The sequence below is a fragment of the Lepidochelys olivacea genome (assembly GCF_965140295.1).
Source record: "Lepidochelys olivacea isolate rLepOli2 genome assembly, chromosome: 3".
NCBI classification, from domain to species: domain Eukaryota; kingdom Metazoa; phylum Chordata; order Testudines; family Cheloniidae; genus Lepidochelys; species Lepidochelys olivacea.
In genome coordinates, this window is record NC_140413.1 from 104,922,777 (window position 1) to 104,940,856 (window position 18,080).

Consider the following 18,080-nt stretch of genomic DNA (forward strand, 5'->3'; position numbering starts at 1 on the left):
CCTTCCAGGCCCTGCCTATCTTTGCCCCATCCAGCCCCTCTGCCCTTCTCCCCATTCACTCTGCCCAAGCCAATACCAACATCCTCAGTGTCTTTCACTCAGATCTGGGCCTTCTTTCTTGCTTCCCCATATGTCTGGAACCCCCTTCTTGACTGTGTCTGCCCTCTCCTTCTCCAAGTCCCCCTGTAAAATATGCCTCTTCTATGAGGCTAATCAACCCTAATATTGCCCTCTAAGTAAATGTATTAAAAATAACAAAAATCCCTGATGAACCATGATGAATCATTCCCCTAAGCCTCCATGTTATCTTGTTTCTGTAACTTCTCTCCTGCTTAACACACCCCAGTGTCTGTCACCATCCTGCATTATGTTTTGTTTTAACATCTGAGTCTGCCGCCCTCATTTGCACTGAGTGGTCCCTCACTCCATGTAGGAGGATTATGATGTTATTCACTGGGCAAATGGCAGCACTGGGGCTTAAATTTTAAGCTCCTTGGGGCACAGGCATTAATCTTTATTTATCCATAAAACATCATGTAAACTTACAGTGATGTATAGCTTAATAATAAAACCCTTAATAATTTAGGTCCTGGCATCCTAAGGCACCTCCTCTCTATTTGGACCATACCACAGCTGTTGAGATCAGCGGGAATACCTCAGCTGAGAGTGCCCAGATTTGTATGTCACGGTCAGACATCTCTGGAATTTCTTTTACTCCATCCAGGTCTAACAGGGCTTATCAATTGTCTCAGGCCATGTCTGAGCAGTTGGTTCAGTACTACAGCCCAAGTTTTCTGTTGATTATAGGTTTGAGAGTCTTTTTATGAACTTCCACTTGGCACATGGTTCATTTTTTATTTATTGGTTTTTCTGTGGTGTTCAGCACCTCCCAAACATCAATGAATTTATCACAGCATCCCCATAAAAAAGTGAAGTATCCTCATCATCGCCATCCTATACATGAGGAACTGAGGCAGAGAGATTATGTGATTTAACTAGGATTACACAGGAAGTCTGGACATCAGGGATTTGAGCCCAGATGTCTTGAGAGCCAGGCCAGTGCCGCAGCCACAAACCAGCCATCCTCTGAGTAGACCACCCCATTCCTCACTTTGTTGGCATGGTAGGTGGGATTTTTAAATGAGATGGAGTGTAGCCTATTGGATAGAACACTGGACAGCAAACCTGGGTTCTATTCCTGGTTTTGCCGATGGCTGGCTGGAAGACCTTGGGGAAGTCACTTTCTTTCGCCATGCCTCAGTTTCCCCATCTGGAAAATCAGGATAATGATACTGACCTCATTTGTAAAGTACTATAAAAGAGTTAGGTATTGTGCTTAATTGTGGTCTTAACTCTTCTCCCATTAACTGTGAATGACTTGAATGGGAGCAGAGTTAGGATAACATGGAGAGCACTTGAAAAAACTCATTCTTTTTGTTGTTGTAAATATGCACAGAGAAATTGATAGGAACGCAAAGCAAACCGATAAAAACTGCAGTGACACTGATAGTGTCACTGCAAAATAACACCCTGCCTCTGGAAATCTACATTAGGCCTTTACTTTACTAAATCTCTCAGGAGGTATTTAATTCTTCACAATTATTTTAAGTGAAAAGCAAAAAAATTCGTAGTGGCACAATTATGGATGGAGCACTTCAGAAAGCAAAACTGCATTAGATCTGGACACTTCAGTACCAGAGAGACAAACTGGAGGAAGTTCAGAGAAGAGCAACAATGCTGATTGGGTGATGGAAGGTCTGACTTAGGATAGATTAAAAGAGCTACTATAAAATATATATTGCTTGGCTAAGTGATAATTAAGGTCTTATGGTTGGACTTGATAGATATTTTAAAGTTAATGAAAGAAGTAAACGTGAATGAAGTGGAATTACTTAGGATTTAATCATCATCACTCATCTAGGATCAGTGCCTCAAGAAGTTTACTGGTCCTTAAAGCATTTGTAGTGATCTGTCCAAATATTTCTACACCTGGCTGCACTTGGATCTTAGGAGATACTAGACCTTAAATAATGACTGTAGCTTGATTTATTAACATTATTTCTGCAGCGCCATCAGAAATAGAGATTAATGCTTTCTTGGATGCCGGACTCCAGGTTTTTGGATAAAGCATTAGCTCTAGCTCTACCATTTCCTGAGATAGCAGGCTCTCATACCAGGTCAGTAATGAAGAGGTGGAGATGTGGGGAAGGCAAGACAGTCATCAGAGTTAAGGGGTTTTAAAGGGTGATATACCACAGCATGCCAGACTGAGAAATGAATACTGTATAAGTTCTGGAAACCCAGCGGCATTCTTTTTCAGCTCAGGCGGTTCACAAGACTTTCCTACTGTCACTGGTCCCTAGTAGTGCCTTTTTTGAGATTGTCTTGGACTTAACATGGTGAGAACAAAGCACTGGCCCAGTGCAATGACCTGCGAGGGTGGTACACGACGGTGGAAGCAGGAGTACTGATATGATAGTTAAAAAAAAAGAAACGGCTGAACAGCATAATTCATCAGGCAGTAAAATATTCTCCCAAAGTAAGGGGCAGATAGGACATAATTTGGGTAAAGAACTAGAAAATGTATTGTAGGCAACCATCTTTCCCTGGCAGGGAGATGGAATAGGTAACCACACAGGAGTTATATATGTTCAATTTCTGTGATGTTATGATATCGTTTATGGATACAGTTCAGTGAATTAAGGGGAAAAAGCAGCAAGTTTTGGTGCCACAAATTTGGAAACCCTGGGGGCGGGGAATATATTTTGGAACCTTCTTGCATTTTGATGAGGAGTCTGAAACTTTTTTTTTGCCTTCTATTATATTTCAAACCACAGTTTTAAATCTATCTTCCCAGTTCAACAATACGCAGTCTGATTCATTTAAAAAAAATGAATCAAAGGTAGATAAAAACCCCTGATTAAAGATTTAATTAACCTGCCATTAATGGTGCTTCAACATCTGCATGAACTACAGTTTTTCTTCTTAATTCTGGGATGCTTTCTGACATAAGTGGAAGATTTCCACTTGCATATGCCATTTTAAAATCTGCAGTCTGCCCAGCATACCATTTCTAGATGAGAAAGAGTAAAATTATATTTATTTGAGTGAATGATTTGTAACTATGCAGCTCTTTACTCAAACAATACAAATGATAAGTCAAATATGAGGCCAGGTTCCTTTATGCTGAATATCACCTTATTACTCAGTGAAGCCCTAACGGGATAGTCAACCTGAGTAAGGGTGGCATAATCAGGCCCTTAAAAGTGCTTTCAAAAGCTGGATGCAACAGAACTCAGTTTAATGTCCATAGGCAGCATTTGGGCGTGTAGATATCTAGGTAGCAGTTATTAGATGTGATTGGAGAGATCAGCTTGAGTCCACTTTCAAAAGCTGGACCCTAAATGTGATTACATGAGTCCCACTATCTCTCTCCTTCCAAAAAACAAAACTATTACAGTGTTTATTAATGTATAAATTAGAGCTATTATCTATTAGGAAGTAATAATTACTGACTGACTAATTAATACACAGTATAATCAAGCCACATCACACCTTAGAGTTTTCTTAGGGCTTATAAAGACTATCGATCTTCCAGAGATAATGAAGTCCTAGCAGGATAACAAGATCAGCAGTTAATTAAAAGAGACCAAAAAAAAAAAAAAAGTATTGAAGTCAACTGAATTCCTCTGCTAGTATTCCTTTAATTTGCTATTAGTTTGTATCTATTAACATGGAAGCAGGGATTTCACTGGCGTCTTGGTCCCAGCACAGAGCCTGAGTAAGTTGGGTGCTCCTGCAAGTGGGTGGAGAAGGGCACAGATCAGAAGGGAAGATCAACCAACTTATCCCTCCTACCTACTCTGCCCCACAAATGCTCCATGATTCTTGACCTGGGCTCTAATGGCAAACTGTAAAACTTCCACAGCTCAGTACCCAGGAACCCAAACCTCTACTAATATTTAAAACCATTCCATTTATAAAGGCCAAATCCCATTCCCGAGTCCCTCCTTGGGGCACTGACCCAAAAGGCAGAACAATTAATACAGGAGGCACTGAATGGGGAGAGACAGGATGTGCTGAACTTGAGGTTTAAGCACCACTAAGCAGAGCATGAAAGGGTATATTGGGAATGAACCAGGGGAGTTGTGGTCAGTGGATGCACAACTGTGCAGATGAGCCACCAGTTAAACTCTGAACCTCTTGCTGGGAAGGGGAGGCAGCCGGGGAGGCCAAGAGCTATATTAGCAGCTGAGAAGCATCCTCATTGTTGCTCCATGGGCCGAGAGAATGATTCCATCCCCTAGGAACCCTTCAGGAAACTCCCCAGTGCAAAGCCACTTGCTCAGGTTTTGCCAAGAGAAGAGAATTTGGGCCATCATATCAACCCCCTTCAAACCAAGTGCAAGACCATTTCGGCAAACACCAAATCTTGCTTGTGCAGTGCAGACATTTAGTAAATGTCCAGAGTCACTCAGCCCAAGCTGCTATCTTTCTCTATACAGAGTAATATATTCTTTCTGGTTTTGTTGTCGCAGCTGCGTGATGTTTATTCATTCCTTACCTCGGCTGCTCAGAGGTTCTTTCTACTCTAAATATGATGCTACATGACAGCAATGATTAGAGAGGCACATATTATATTGCAAACATCAAGGTGCATTTAAGATCGAGAAATAATTAGAATTTAATAGCTGCCTTACACAATTATGAAACGGCTTTATGCAGTTCATCTAACACAGTTCAACGTTCAGTGTCACTAAAAGAGCTTCTCTCAGGAGGGGCATCCTTGTCAGTACGACAGGAGGTGAAGAATCCCTCAGGCATGTAGCGATATTGAGATTTCCTCCTTTAATTAGGGCCAATCTTACCGCAGAGCATACTGCCCATTAAAGTCTGCTTGCCAGATTTTTCATTCATATTTTGGCTCTAGCTGCATAAAACATGAACTCACAATGTGGAAATTGGGTTTTCTGCAATGCAATGTGAGAGAAGCAAATACTGAAACTGAAAAAAACTGACAGCTCAACCCCATAGGACACCAGCCTTTACTTGACTAAATACAAATGTTTTCAAGCATTTCAGCAGAATTTTTCAAAATGTGCACAACTTGCCCCATGGCTACAGGGACCTGCGAAGTCAAATGCCTGGCTTCCAAAACTACCTTTACAGGGAATGGATGCTTTTAATCAACACAGGATAATTCTCTAACTTGTATCAAGTAACTTGTCAAGTGATCAATATTTGTTTACACTCTGAAGAGTACAAAGACAACCTCACTAACCTAAAAGCAAAGCGGCAAAGCACCCCATACTGCATGCAGGAAAACTAATGCTGGTGTAACAGGTGTGCATAGCCAATAATATTTCAATTCTTGGACAAGAACAAAGAAAAATTGTCCTTCCCCCTTGAGAGTTAACATCTACAGTATTTGCTGGCAAACAGCAAATTTATTTTCAAATAATTATGTGAAGAGTAAGAGTGCTATGGTTTTACAAATTTCATCACTACAACCAGATAAAAATAGGTCACTTCTAAGTGAAATATATTCAAACTTCCTTTTCAGAGCATTGGCGAGAAAAAACAAAAAACAGTGGAGAAAAGAACAATGTTTAGCTTTAATTTACTTCATTAAATAAATGGAATAAATGAACTGTTATTTTAACATCCCTCATCCTCTAAAATTTTTATAATCCTTGTGACTATTCTCACCTGTCCATATTTACTGTAGGTTGATGTGAAATGATTATCTGAGAGTGCGTTACCGATTCCCCATTGTGTGGCGATTCTGTCACACGTTGAAGCTGAGATGCCATAACAGATTCTAAGGGAGATGTGGGACTGGTTGCTAGAAGAAAGGAGAAAATAAAAAAAAAAGTCCACAAAAATTTAAAGAAAGACAGTCTGCCCAGAGAATAGGATAAATAACCCCTAAATCCTGTACAGTCAAGAACACTTCGATCAGTAATAATACATATATCAAGTTTGGGTTCCACCTTAACAATTTACTATAACTCAGTCACAAATGAATAAACAAAATTCCAATGTGAAATGTATTTCTTTTGAACAGCAGTAAATTTCAACTTTTGGCCTGTGTTATGCAGGAGGTCAGACTAGATGATCACAATGGTCCCTCCTAGTCTTGGAATCTATGTAAATGCTGTACATAAACTTATTTCCATGTAGAGAGAGTGACGTTTTCATTCTTCACTCCACAGACACACACGAACAGGATGACATATGTAATTACCCCGCCTGCAATCTACAAAAGCAGAAACTACAACTTTTGGTTTATATTTAGGTGGTGGGGCAATTAGGGACATAGTTCATGTCTTCTAGGTACTGCCATGATCCTGCAGCTGCGCATAATCTTACCAAGGATTGTAAAACCCAAGAGCAAGTTTTTGAGAGTTAAGGATAAACTTTCAGTCTTAACTCTGGCTTCCGTTGACTTAAGATGTAATATTGTATAAATATATGTGATTTTCATTTTGCTTAGTAAAACGTGCTAAAAAACCCTCAGAAATTAAGAAATAGTGCCCCCCTCACTGTATCCAAACCTAATAGGTTACTGCTACTGAAAGGAGTTTATCTGAGAGTCCTAAACTTATCCAAAAGCAGGCAATGTAAGCTTCTCCACATTGTTCTACCAGTGTGCCTCCGCTCCTGACCTGGAGGGCTCATCACTTGAGGTCAGTCGATAGGATTTTAGACTCTTAAGTGCCTAGATTCCATTTGAAAAGGAGATTGAGACTCCTCAATCAGTTCGGCATTGTGCTGCTGAGCGCAGCAATGCCTAAATGCCTTCAGGAATTTGGGCCTAAGTCTCTATTATTTTTATTAATAATAATTATACTTGGCTCTAAGGGAGAGCCTTCCATATGCAGATCTTTACAGTGTGCTTTACAAATATTAACCTACTCTTTATTATTGACTAGACTGCGTGTTTACTCTCAGGCCTGTGTCAGAGCAACTCCCCAAGGAATTGTTACTCAGGGACACTGCTCAGAGTCAACATTCCTCAGGAGGTCCAGCTTTGCATGGTGGGAAGGGAGGGGTCATATGCTGCATCAGATGCTGAATGCTCCCCAGCCAACTTCACTAGCTGATGCATATGTGTGGAGAGGAGGAGAAAACAGAGCCCTTGAATATTGCATGAGTAGCCCCTTTTCTCCCTGCACTCCGACTCACAATATGGATAAGCCCTGTGCAGTGGCAGAGAGGGTGGAGGGGATTGGTCACAAATAGGCTCTAAATCAATAAATTAAATAGGCTCAGGTGATGACTTTTGGATATTTTATATCTAGTAATACCCGATATTAACTATTATTTATTCAGCTCTATTAAGTTATATATAAGTGACAAGTACTATTAAGCATTATGACTAATATAAAATTTCAGCCTTGAGCAAATTTGTTTTAATGACTGAGATAAAATAAAATCCTACAAATAGGGATTAAGAGGAAAACCCCTGAGAGAACCGGTTTTTATAGCTGTAATACTACTCTAGTAAAATGGTAGAATCAGCACTGTCAAACTTGATATAACCATCATAATTAACTTGTTCATTTTCACTCTAAAGAACATTCTCACAAGCGACGATAGAACAGACATTTTCTTGCAAAGCACTGAGCTACACAGTTCTAAAGGAAATATTCACAGTGGTAACATTAAAAAAATAATCTTAGAAATTTCTCATTTAGAAATTTTAAATAATTAAAATCTACTCAAAAACTGAGTGTGTCCCTTGTGTTCTTGACATTGATTTCAGTTAGCTTAGATTGCAAAATTCCAAAATCCTATCAACCTCAATTTATTTGGCTATGTATTTGTTCTCATTCTGGGCTATGAGCAAAGTCAAATGGCATACCTGTTTCTCCAGTAACATTTGCCTTCGATAGCTCTCCATTTTGCTGTTCATTAGATTTCTATAAAGGAAACATAGTTTTGTAAATTAAAAGCAGCACTGGAGAAAAGGGAAACATATGCCCAGCTGTTTATACGGATGATGAAATGTAGCATATACCTTGTCAACAACTTCTGTGCGCCTAGTTCTTTTCATGATCTCCTCAAGTCGCTACAACGAAAGTTACAAAGAAAGAAAATGTTTATCGACATTGATTAAAAAAATCACCTTAAAACCCATAATCTTTGGTAATATATTAAAATTGGGATTTATTGAAGAAAAAAACCCTCTTGGGACTTGATCTAAATCCCATAAAATCAATGAGAATCTTTCCATTCACTTCACTAGGCATGGATCCGACCTTTAGTGAATTCCTGAAGCAACATTTGCAATAACTATATATGTCTTTCTACAGTGCACATGCAAATAAACAAACTGCTAAGATATACAGTACCGAGGTTCCCTGCATGCATTCGATTACCTTCTTCCTTTCTAAGCGCTCTTGTTCTTCTCTTTGGAAACGCTTTTCACGCTCTAACCGAATCCGCTCTGCCTCTTCACTCAGGCGAGCTTCTTCTTCTTTCTGAGTAATGGGAAAGGAACAGAAATAGGGACTTATTCACAATGTAATGGCTGATCCGCACCGGCATCTGCCTATCTTTGTATGACATTTTAATTTACAACAGTCTGACAAGGAACTTTTGGGGTTATGTCATCAACAGAATTTTCAGACTGAAATGCAGGTTTCTTAATTAACGTCTGTGTTCCCCTTTCTTCTCTTAATTTTATGTAAATTAAAAAGCTGGTAATCTTGTTTGGTTCTGTGTCTGTTTTATGATGCATGCATGAATACACAGAAGATGACTAATGAAAATGCATTTCCTAACCTAGCAGCTAGCAAAAGTGTTCATGAGACTAATGCACTGTGCTGATGAATGGTTTCGATAGGGTCAAAAGAAAGCAGCAGAATTCCCTCCTATTCTCCAGACATTGTCCTTGCTTAACAAAAGCAATGACAAACAGCCATATGCACACTTCCTGTTTTTTAATTAAATGTAAGGCTCCCTTGGGAGGTACTGTTGAAGGGCTTTCTCTATAAGATAAGATTGTCTTGCATTATTGGAGGCACGATAATAGTTCCCTAGATAAGGATGCATTGAGATTTGCACTTAAGAAGGTTTCATCCTGTTTTATATATGAATATTATAGAGTATATGCCTCAATTTACAGCATGTACTCAGAGTGCAGAATACATTTTCTGAAAAATTTCAGGTAAATGTCTTAATTAGTTTATAAATTTAATTACATTAATACAATCCTTTAAATAACTGTGTGTCTCTGTGTGTGTTTATATATATATATATATATATATATATATATATATATATATATATATAAATAATGTGTGTTTGTGTGTATTCTAGTCAGACTAAATTTACATATTTGTTGAGAGGATAAAATCATTAATGTTTCTGAGGCACCCACATGGTAATGAGGGTTAAATAAGTATGTAGATAGAAGAGGAATCTAAGTGCTTTGCATATATTAAATAATTTAATCTCACAGCAGCCCTACTGCAGCTGGGAAAGCAGCATTATCATCTCCATTCTACAGATGGGAAACTGAGGCAGAAAGCTCAAATACCCAATTGTGATACTCTTACCTTGAGTGGTACCTTCCTTCTTGAGCAGTCTCACTGCTTTCAATAACACTACTCGAGGGGCATGGTGCTATTCAACATAAGTAAGAGTATCAACATCTGTTCCTAAACCATGAGCCCCAAACAGGTAGTATCAGAGTAAGGATTAGAATTCAGGAGTTTTGGATTTCCTTTCTTATGCTAAGTCCTCAGCTTCTCTCTTATAGGCGTCCCGAACTAACTCTGAATAGTAAAGTTACCTTGGCATCTAGCAGGTTAAAACTGTAGGGCTCAAATTCTCCTCTGGTATAACTCCACTGAATTCAAGGGAGTCACATGACTTGAGAATTTGGCCCATAATATCAAGGGGCTAATTGTAAATTAAAAACAAAACAAAAGTCCTACAGAAAAAGATCCACCCGCAGCTAGATTTTTCCTCGGAGAGAAATACATCCCAGCTATTCTGTACCCATCTATGAATGCAAGAGTCAGTGCATAAGTCACTTAAATTTGTAATATACTCTGCACATCCAAAAGGAAATCTAGAGCTGCCCATGAGATTATTAACTCAAATCACCAACACACAGCCTGGTATGAAAACTCCATGGAGAAGCATACTTGTTTCTGAATGCGCTCCAACTCCTCCTTCTCTTTCTGGTCTCTTTCTTCTGCCTGCCGGCGTAGCTCTTCTTCCTTTTCTTGCTCCTGCTCTCTCTCCCTTCGCTTCCTCTCCGCCTCTTGCCTGCGAGCCTCCTCCTCCTCCCGGCGAGCTCTCTCTTCAGCTATCTTCTGCGATAATGCCTCCTTCTTTAGCCTGTGACCACGAAACACAAGGGTAAGAGTGTGGGCGATTCTGGGCTATGGCAACAGCAGCACCGGACAGAAGAACAATGAGATTTCTGACTCAGAGTGACATATAACAGAGGTGAGCTTTAGTGCCCGAAGTGGTGATTCAGTTGGTGAGAGAAGGCAAAAGAGAGTGAGACATGCATCATTTACGTCCAGAACTACTGGAGAGCCTTGGTATTAAATGAGAAAAGGGAAAGGCCTATAAACCACAGTTATTGGAAATCTAAAAACACTCTCCATGAAAACCCACAGCGTCTGACACTTTCATTTGGGGAGGCTTATGTGAGCACTGGAAGCTCCCTAGAACTGCGGGGGGGCCCGCCCCCGCCCCCACCCCCACCCCCAGCTCAGCCTCTTCCTCCTCCCACTGCTCATCCCTTACCATGAAAAGTGATGGGGCCATGGCCATGGGGAGGAGGAGTCCCACAGCTGGGCCAGCCAATGAGAGGCTGTGTGTGCTGATGCCAGAGCAACTCAGCTAAGGGGTACCAGAAGAGGGAGGGGCCAGGGCCCATCACTTTTTCCTGCCTTAAGTGGGGGAGGGGGTGAATAGGAGCGAGTGGCGGGCAGGAGGCCTTGGAGGAGGGAGCAGCGAAGTGAGGGCGGGGCCTCGGGGGAAAAAGCAGAGCACGGGCAGGAAGAGGCAGAGCGAGGGCAAGGCCTCAGGGGAAAAGGCTGAGCAGGAGCCTCCCCAAGCCTCTTATATGCACCACCCATGATTATCATAGCCATGAGGATGAAGATAGCCATGAGCAGGATCCTCAGCTGGTGCAAATCATCACAGCTTTACTGATTTCAGTTGGAGATACAGTGATTTGCTCCATCCTTCATTCTCTCTGTTTAAAGCACTAAATGCACATATGAACAGATGGGACACATGTGCTAAGAAGTTTTTCAGATTTTTAGTCTCATTATTTTTCAGCTTGTTTGACTTGTGTAAACAAATCCTGACAAGACACAATTATTCCTTCAGTTTGGATTTTCATGCTTCTTTTCCTTAGGGATTGGTTCTGAACCCTCCATATTAAACACTATGGTAGCTACCAAAATGACACAAAGATGCTAAACTGTATCCTCTCCACTGAGCAGATCTGGGTGTCACCTTTCAGTCTCTTCCCTCTCCTTCCTTTCTTGCTCCTCCCGTTCTCGCTGCTCGCGGGCCAGCCGCCTCTTTTCAGTAAGCAGTCTTGTTGCTTCTTCTGGGTCAGTAGTACCTGCCGAAGCCTTGCTAGAAACAGGGGATGGTGAAGTTGCTGGTGGAGTGGGGGGCAAAGCTGGAGCAGTTACTGAAACAGGCAGAAAGGGAAATTCATCCATATAATGTGGTGTCAAAAATAATGACCCTCAACAGTGTGTAATTGAATAAACCTCTCTAGGAGGATGGGAAATACAATTGGAAGTACTGGAGCTTTGATTATAAAATATTTTCAGGCCTATAGGGATACATTAGAAGAAGGGGAAATCATTAGCTCCTGAGGTTCAGATTCCTTCGGAGGGGATTTTGCCCCCGTGCACCCACAGGAGCAGTTGCTTTTCAGGTGGAATTCTGCCAGGGAAGAGAGCAGCTTTCAACTCAGACTGGGGGACAACAGGAGCTCTGATGTTGGAAAAAGCCTAGGAGAGTTGCTGAATCAGCCCATTTCCTAGATGGCCTGACCCTGCTTGGGTTGGTCTCTCCCATTTTTGTACGTGTACTGGCTGCAGTGCAGGGGCTGTGGGCAGTTTGCATTACTGTGTCCTCGCTTCTGGCCAACTGTCTGGCCTCAGGAGCCTGAGCCAGGGTTCTGCTAATGCCATCAGGCCCTTCATTTCTGAAAGTGCCCTCCAATTAAGGAGGTCTTGTGAAAGCCCCCGTTAGCACAGCGATCCGCATTGGTTTGGCAGTTATTCAGCTGTTACCCACATAAAGATTACTTGGGACATGCTTAGCACATTTCACCCTAAAATCTTAAAGAATTTGACAATCAAGTAACTAATCCTCAAAACACTGTATGGCAGATCTTACACACACTTTACAGATGGGTACACCAAGTCTCTTGAGCAAGTTCACACAGTGTGAAAGTGACAGAGCGGGGAGTAGAACCCAGGAGTCTCCCAGTTCCCCATTCTAATTACTCCTTTGCTCATTCCAAAAATGTTGAGTGAGTATCTGCCTTGATGTCAACTGTCCACCTATGGCCAGTTGCATATACAAGCCATTTCCTCCTTCCTCAAAACACAATGTCATGCTTGTTAGGTGCACCCTGCCTCAATCTGAAAGCTGCAATTGAGTCTGATCTTGAATATAGTTTTCACAGGACAATTTGCAGGGGCAACCCTGACACAGCAAGGTCCTATAACATAACCAGTGACAGAGCTGACAGTTCTGGTTTGTTTCATATAACATTTATTACTGGAGTGTACTTTTTCTTAAATAAAATATTAGTTAACATTTCTGTTCGGCTGCCTGGCTTCTGAATACCTGTCATTTCCCCCACAAACAATAGAGAAAATGAATTGAACTTTTTCCTCTAGAGGCCAGGCACACATTATTCAGGGTGCTGCTATCAATATGTTAGCCAAACTGAAGGAAGTGCACCCAGACAAGCAGCAATGCTTCTGGCAGTGCCGGCGACATGTATAGGGAGATAGTTAGACTGACAATGATGTGAAAAACTACAGCCAGCTGTAGGATTTGCGGGGTGATGAATTGTTGCCTGATTCCTCCTAAATGTCACTGATGCATTGTAAATGAAAAAACGAAAGGCTCTGTGATGGGTTGAACTCGGCATTCCCTGCCTGCTGCCAGAGACCCCACTGCCTTGGAGCACCCTGCCCCAGGAAGCTGTCTGTAACAAGAGAAGGGCAGTGAGCCCAGACCTCCACGGGTTGCCTAGAGCAGCCTCTCAGAATCAGCTGCTGGTGGAATTAGTGAGACTTGGCCCTTTAGCAGCTTGAAGGGCCAGGCAGGCAGAGGCCAATCAGTGCCAGCAGACCAGATAAAAAAGGCCAGTTCTGGGGCAGCCAAGGAAGGGTCTTTCCTCAGTCTTAATCCAAGAAGCCAGGCCTGGTCAGAGCCTAATTCTGACTGTAACCTTTGGCTTAAGTCAATCGAAGGCTTTTGTTTACTTTGTGGAGTGTAAGGCCCCTGTGGATCATCCTGAGTGGAACATTAATTTGACCAATGCAGGATTAGGTGAGCTCACTTCGCAAGATGCTCCACTGGCTGAGGTGAGCCCGTGACAGGCTTTCAGATCTCCTGCAACCTCTCTAATCACTTCTTCAGCTTCTCATTAAGAGGATCCTCCTTATGCCCACTCCTGCTTTCAGCTGGGGTTCCACAGAGCTGTCCTTGCTCCCCTTCTCTTCTCCCTCTGCACTTTCCCTCTGGGTAATCTCCTGGGCAAACACAAATTCAGCTACCATTTCTATGCTGACAACTCACAGACCTCTCTCTCCATTCTGGACCCTTCTCCTCCTGTCCAAATTAAATTCTTTACCTGTGTTTCTGGCATCTCCTTGTGGGTGTCCAGCTTAAACTCAACATGGCCAAAACAGCACAGGACAGCTCCTTAAGGGAGTTGGGCATAGCCTCACTTGTGATTAATTCGCTACCTCCCAAGTGATAGCTTTGAGTTCAGGGATCAGGTACTCCTTAGATAAAAGGCCAGCAAGCAGCTCATTCAGAGACAGACAGAGTCTGGACAAGGGCCAGGAAAGGAGCCAGGCAGAAGGACCTGGTCTATCTATCTGTTTGATTTATGTTGTACTGTTTTGGTTCTGAGAACTAAACCCCCCACAAGAGAGGGACCCCTGAAGAGAGTACTTTTGGAAGCTTTGTTTGACGTACTGGCTGGTGAGTGGCCCAGTAGCTTAGAAGAGCTCTTAATCATTCCGCTTAAGCTCTTCTTCCTTCCCTCCTCTACCACTCACCATGGCCACTACCACCACCACTGCACCATCACGCAGGCCCATAACATGAGCATCATGTTATACTTGGCCGTCTCTAATTCCTCACATCCAAGTGTGTCCAAAATCTGGTGATTCTTCCTGCATAATCTCTCTAATACAGGGGCCTTGTTCTCCACCTACATAGCTAAAATCCTTATCCAGGATTTCATCATCTTGCATCTCAATTACTATAGCATCCTCTTCTCTGGCCCTGACAAAGTTAATCTTACCCCACTTACATCCACTGCTACCCTTCTCTTCACTGCTCCCCTTCTCTCCACTGCACCAAACACAAACTATTTGTCTTCACCTTCAAGGTCCTTCATGGTCTATTCCCACCCTACTTATTATCTCAGATGTAATCAAGATATTGAGTCCTGCCTCCACTCTGCGAAGGACATCAGCCTCCATGACCAACTTGTTGAGTTTCCAAACAAGCACCTTCATGCTTTCTCTCATGTGCCCCGTAAATGTCTGCAAAACTCAGTCATGATCCTTCTTCAAATCCTCCTTTGCTATGATGCCTACAAAAAACTTAACACATCAGGAACAGTCTCAGCACATCAGCTGCTAATCATACTGACCAGCATTGTCTCATCGTTCCAACAGTCCATTGTATCCATTTGTTGTCTTTTGTTTTATGCTTAGATCATAGGCTCTGTGGGACAGGGACTGTCTTTCTGTTATGTGTCTGTAGAGTGCCTAGAATAATGGGATCCTAGACAAAACTGGAGCTCTAGGGGCTACCTATTAATTATAGCAACAAAAGATAAGGACCAGCTCCTATCTTAAAGGAATAGTAGACGCCAGCTGCATGTGAAGGGGTCCGTGCAGGGTTGCTAATGTTTAATACATTTTTCAATGGACCTGCCTCCAAATCACCTAGGGATCTGAGTTTTGGCTGCACTTTGATGAAATTGTACCATTCTCTCCCCTCCCATCTTGTCGATTTCTTTGACTATGTTAATGCAGAATCCAGAGTAACAAAGAACAGGAATATCAGTGATCATAACAACCATTCCATCCCTGTTCCTAGAATGGACAAGGATATCAAATATGTATCAGGGGAATCAAAAAATTATTTGTTCCTAAATACAATTTACTATCATAAAAGGGCTGTGTGTATTTTCTTCCTTTGGCCCATTCACCATTTAATTATCATGGATTCACACATTCCATCTCCATATTATTTTTTCTTCTCAATTTTCTCTTTTTTATTCTTTTCACCTCTCCTCTTCTTTGCCTCCCCTTTTCTTTTCTGAAAAGCAGCAGCAACTTCTCATCTCATTCTATCTCTTTCCTCTCTGCCTCACTAATGGTTGTGCAATCCCTTGCTGTATTTACTCCTGGGGGAATTCTGCACCACTGCGCGCACACATTATTAATGAGCCATGCATATTTTTAATTTTTTTGCACAGAAAAAAGCTTCTGCTGAAAAGTTGCTGCAGTTCTGCCTTTTGCCCACCAGAGGGCACTATGGCACTAGAACACAGCAGCAGCTCCCAGCCAGCTATAGAAGAGAAAGACCCCGCAGAGCCTTCTTTGCAGCGGACCAGATCAGGAGATGGGGCTATGGGGAGACAGATAGCGTGGGATGCTGGGGGCGGGGGGGTCAGACAAGGGCTCATAAGGGCTAGTCGGGGGGGGAACAGACTGGGGCAGGGGCTGAATAGGAGTGGAGGTGCAGGGCCACAATGGGGAGGGAGGTGCAGGGCCACATGGTGATGGGGGAAGGGGTGCAGAGCTACATAGGGACAGAGGATGTCAGAGTGGGGGCACTCAGACACATGGGGACAGGGTGGGGGTGCAGGGCCACATGGGGATGGGGGAATGGGTGTCTGAGTGGGGATGGAGGGACACGGGCCTGATTGAATGGGAAAGGCTAGGAGTCAGCCAGGGTCTGCATGGGGGAAGCTCCCTAACAGTCCTTCTCCGCCCCCCACAAAAACCTGTTCCATACTTTTCCCACCCATACCAACAACCCTCCAAGTTCACACCCAGGCTCCTTCCCAGCAATTATTTCCCTCTCCCTCAGCTCCTCTGTTACCCCCGACTCCCCCCAGCCTTTGCACTGCTTCTGGGGGGTGCGGGAAATACGGTTCTGTGTTTTAGTTTAAATGAATTATTAGTCAGAGTTCCATATTAATATGCCTAGTAAGGAATCTATTTGTCAAAAACATTTTCTGAATCTTTTTTGTTGTCTATATTGTTAGAGACATACTTGCTGATAGGTATTTTTAAATAAATGATAAAAAATAACTGAAACTGGTGTGATTATATTGTGTTATTTTGACAAATAAAATATGCAGAATTTGAAAATATTGTGCGCAGAATTTTTAATTTTTTGGCGCATAATTCCCCCAGGAGTATGTATTCCATGTTATATTGCTTGTTCCTTCTTGTTCCCCACCTAGGTTTTCCTTTGTATTCCATTACCTCTACTTTATTCTGCTTTTATCTCCCATGGGCATGTCGTACCAGCATGGCTAAATTGGTACAGATCTAGTTTAATTAACACAGTTGGCATCTTTGCTTCTGTTCATTCATCAGCCAGGCCCTATATCATTGAGATATAATGTAGCTTACCCTCTGGTTTTATGCTGGCTTTCTGAGAAAGATTTCAGCATTCAGAACTATGGTCCCTTAAAACAATAAGCAGAAACAGAACACCAGCTTCTCCCACTGGTCAAAGGAGAAAACATTATTTATCTTGTTTTTCTTATGCATTTGTATCTGTCACTTGAATAGCTACCTACATATTTTTGGTTGTGTCTTGCTGCACCTGGATAGAACTGTATCTGCAGCAGTAAAATACTACAGAGACCAGCAAATTCCTTACCATTAAAAATGAAAGGCTGGGTAACCTTATGATTTCATTTTCCTGCCTTGGGCAATGCATCTTTGCATGACACTGAATTTCCAATAGGGAAATAATAAAAAGCCACTAGCAGACCTGGACATTCCTGTTGCCTGGGTTACTTCAGGAGATGGTTTCATGCGACACTCTCTCTAACATTAATGGCACGCAACACTTGTTCCATTGTCACAGAGCTTGGAAAAGCCGTTGCATGAGGATGTGAGAGTCAACCATGAATCACATGTTTGAGGTGTAAGTTGTGCTAAGCCATGTAAAGAATCAACCCAATAATGTATCACGGGTTCTAAGAAATTTTTGAAGGACTGTTCAAACCAGTTATTGAAGGAGAAGTACCGTTGACTGATAAAGATGCAATAAACTGGGTGGGAAGGGAAGAGGAAAAGAGAAGGACTCAAAAACATCCCTGAGCCTTACCTTGAGCCGGTTCTAGTTTGACAGGGAGACCTTCCCCGATTGCGGATTCTCCAGCACCTGCTGAAATTGCTTTACCCTCTTCTGTATGTTCCTCAGCTGCCTTCTCAGGCTCCTTTTCTGGTCCTTTTCTCAGACTATCTGGTTTCAGCTCTTTTTTGATTGGGCGGATATTGCCAGGGGAGGGAGGGCGCGTCTGAGTGGAGGTCACTTTGGAAGAGCCAGGTGAGGAAGTTCTCTCTTTGGGGGTGCCAGGCAAAAAAGGCAAGGACTTGGATGCATGCCTGTTCAACCACAAAGAAAACAGAATGATGGCAATACGTTGGGCACCTTTCTATTCCCTCGATAGATAAAAGCTGTAATAGCTCAAAAACAAACAATCACTACTTCGAGATCTCCCTCCCAACCAACAGGAAATCTGAAACGTGTTGAGACAGAATAATAATATTTAGCTGTTATACAGAACTTAA

At 42.3% G+C, this 18,080-nt stretch overlaps 1 protein-coding gene across 3 annotated transcripts in view; it reads right to left on the reverse strand.

Moving 5' to 3' along the window:
• Nucleotides 1–18,080, reverse strand: part of MAP7 (microtubule associated protein 7) — a 200,056-nt gene that overhangs the window by 3,995 nt on the left and 177,981 nt on the right. For all 3 annotated transcript variants that reach the window (XM_084623487.1, XM_084623486.1, XM_084623485.1), the window contains 7 exons: nt 17,614–17,894; nt 11,494–11,677; nt 10,161–10,356; nt 8,385–8,486; nt 8,024–8,074; nt 7,868–7,925; nt 5,710–5,845 (listed from right to left, as the gene is read on the reverse strand). In XM_084623487.1, the coding sequence (XP_084479613.1) occupies nt 5,710–5,845; nt 7,868–7,925; nt 8,024–8,074; nt 8,385–8,486; nt 10,161–10,356; nt 11,494–11,677; nt 17,614–17,894 (1,008 nt within the window). The remainder of the gene's footprint in view (nt 1–5,709; nt 5,846–7,867; nt 7,926–8,023; nt 8,075–8,384; nt 8,487–10,160; nt 10,357–11,493; nt 11,678–17,613; nt 17,895–18,080) is intronic.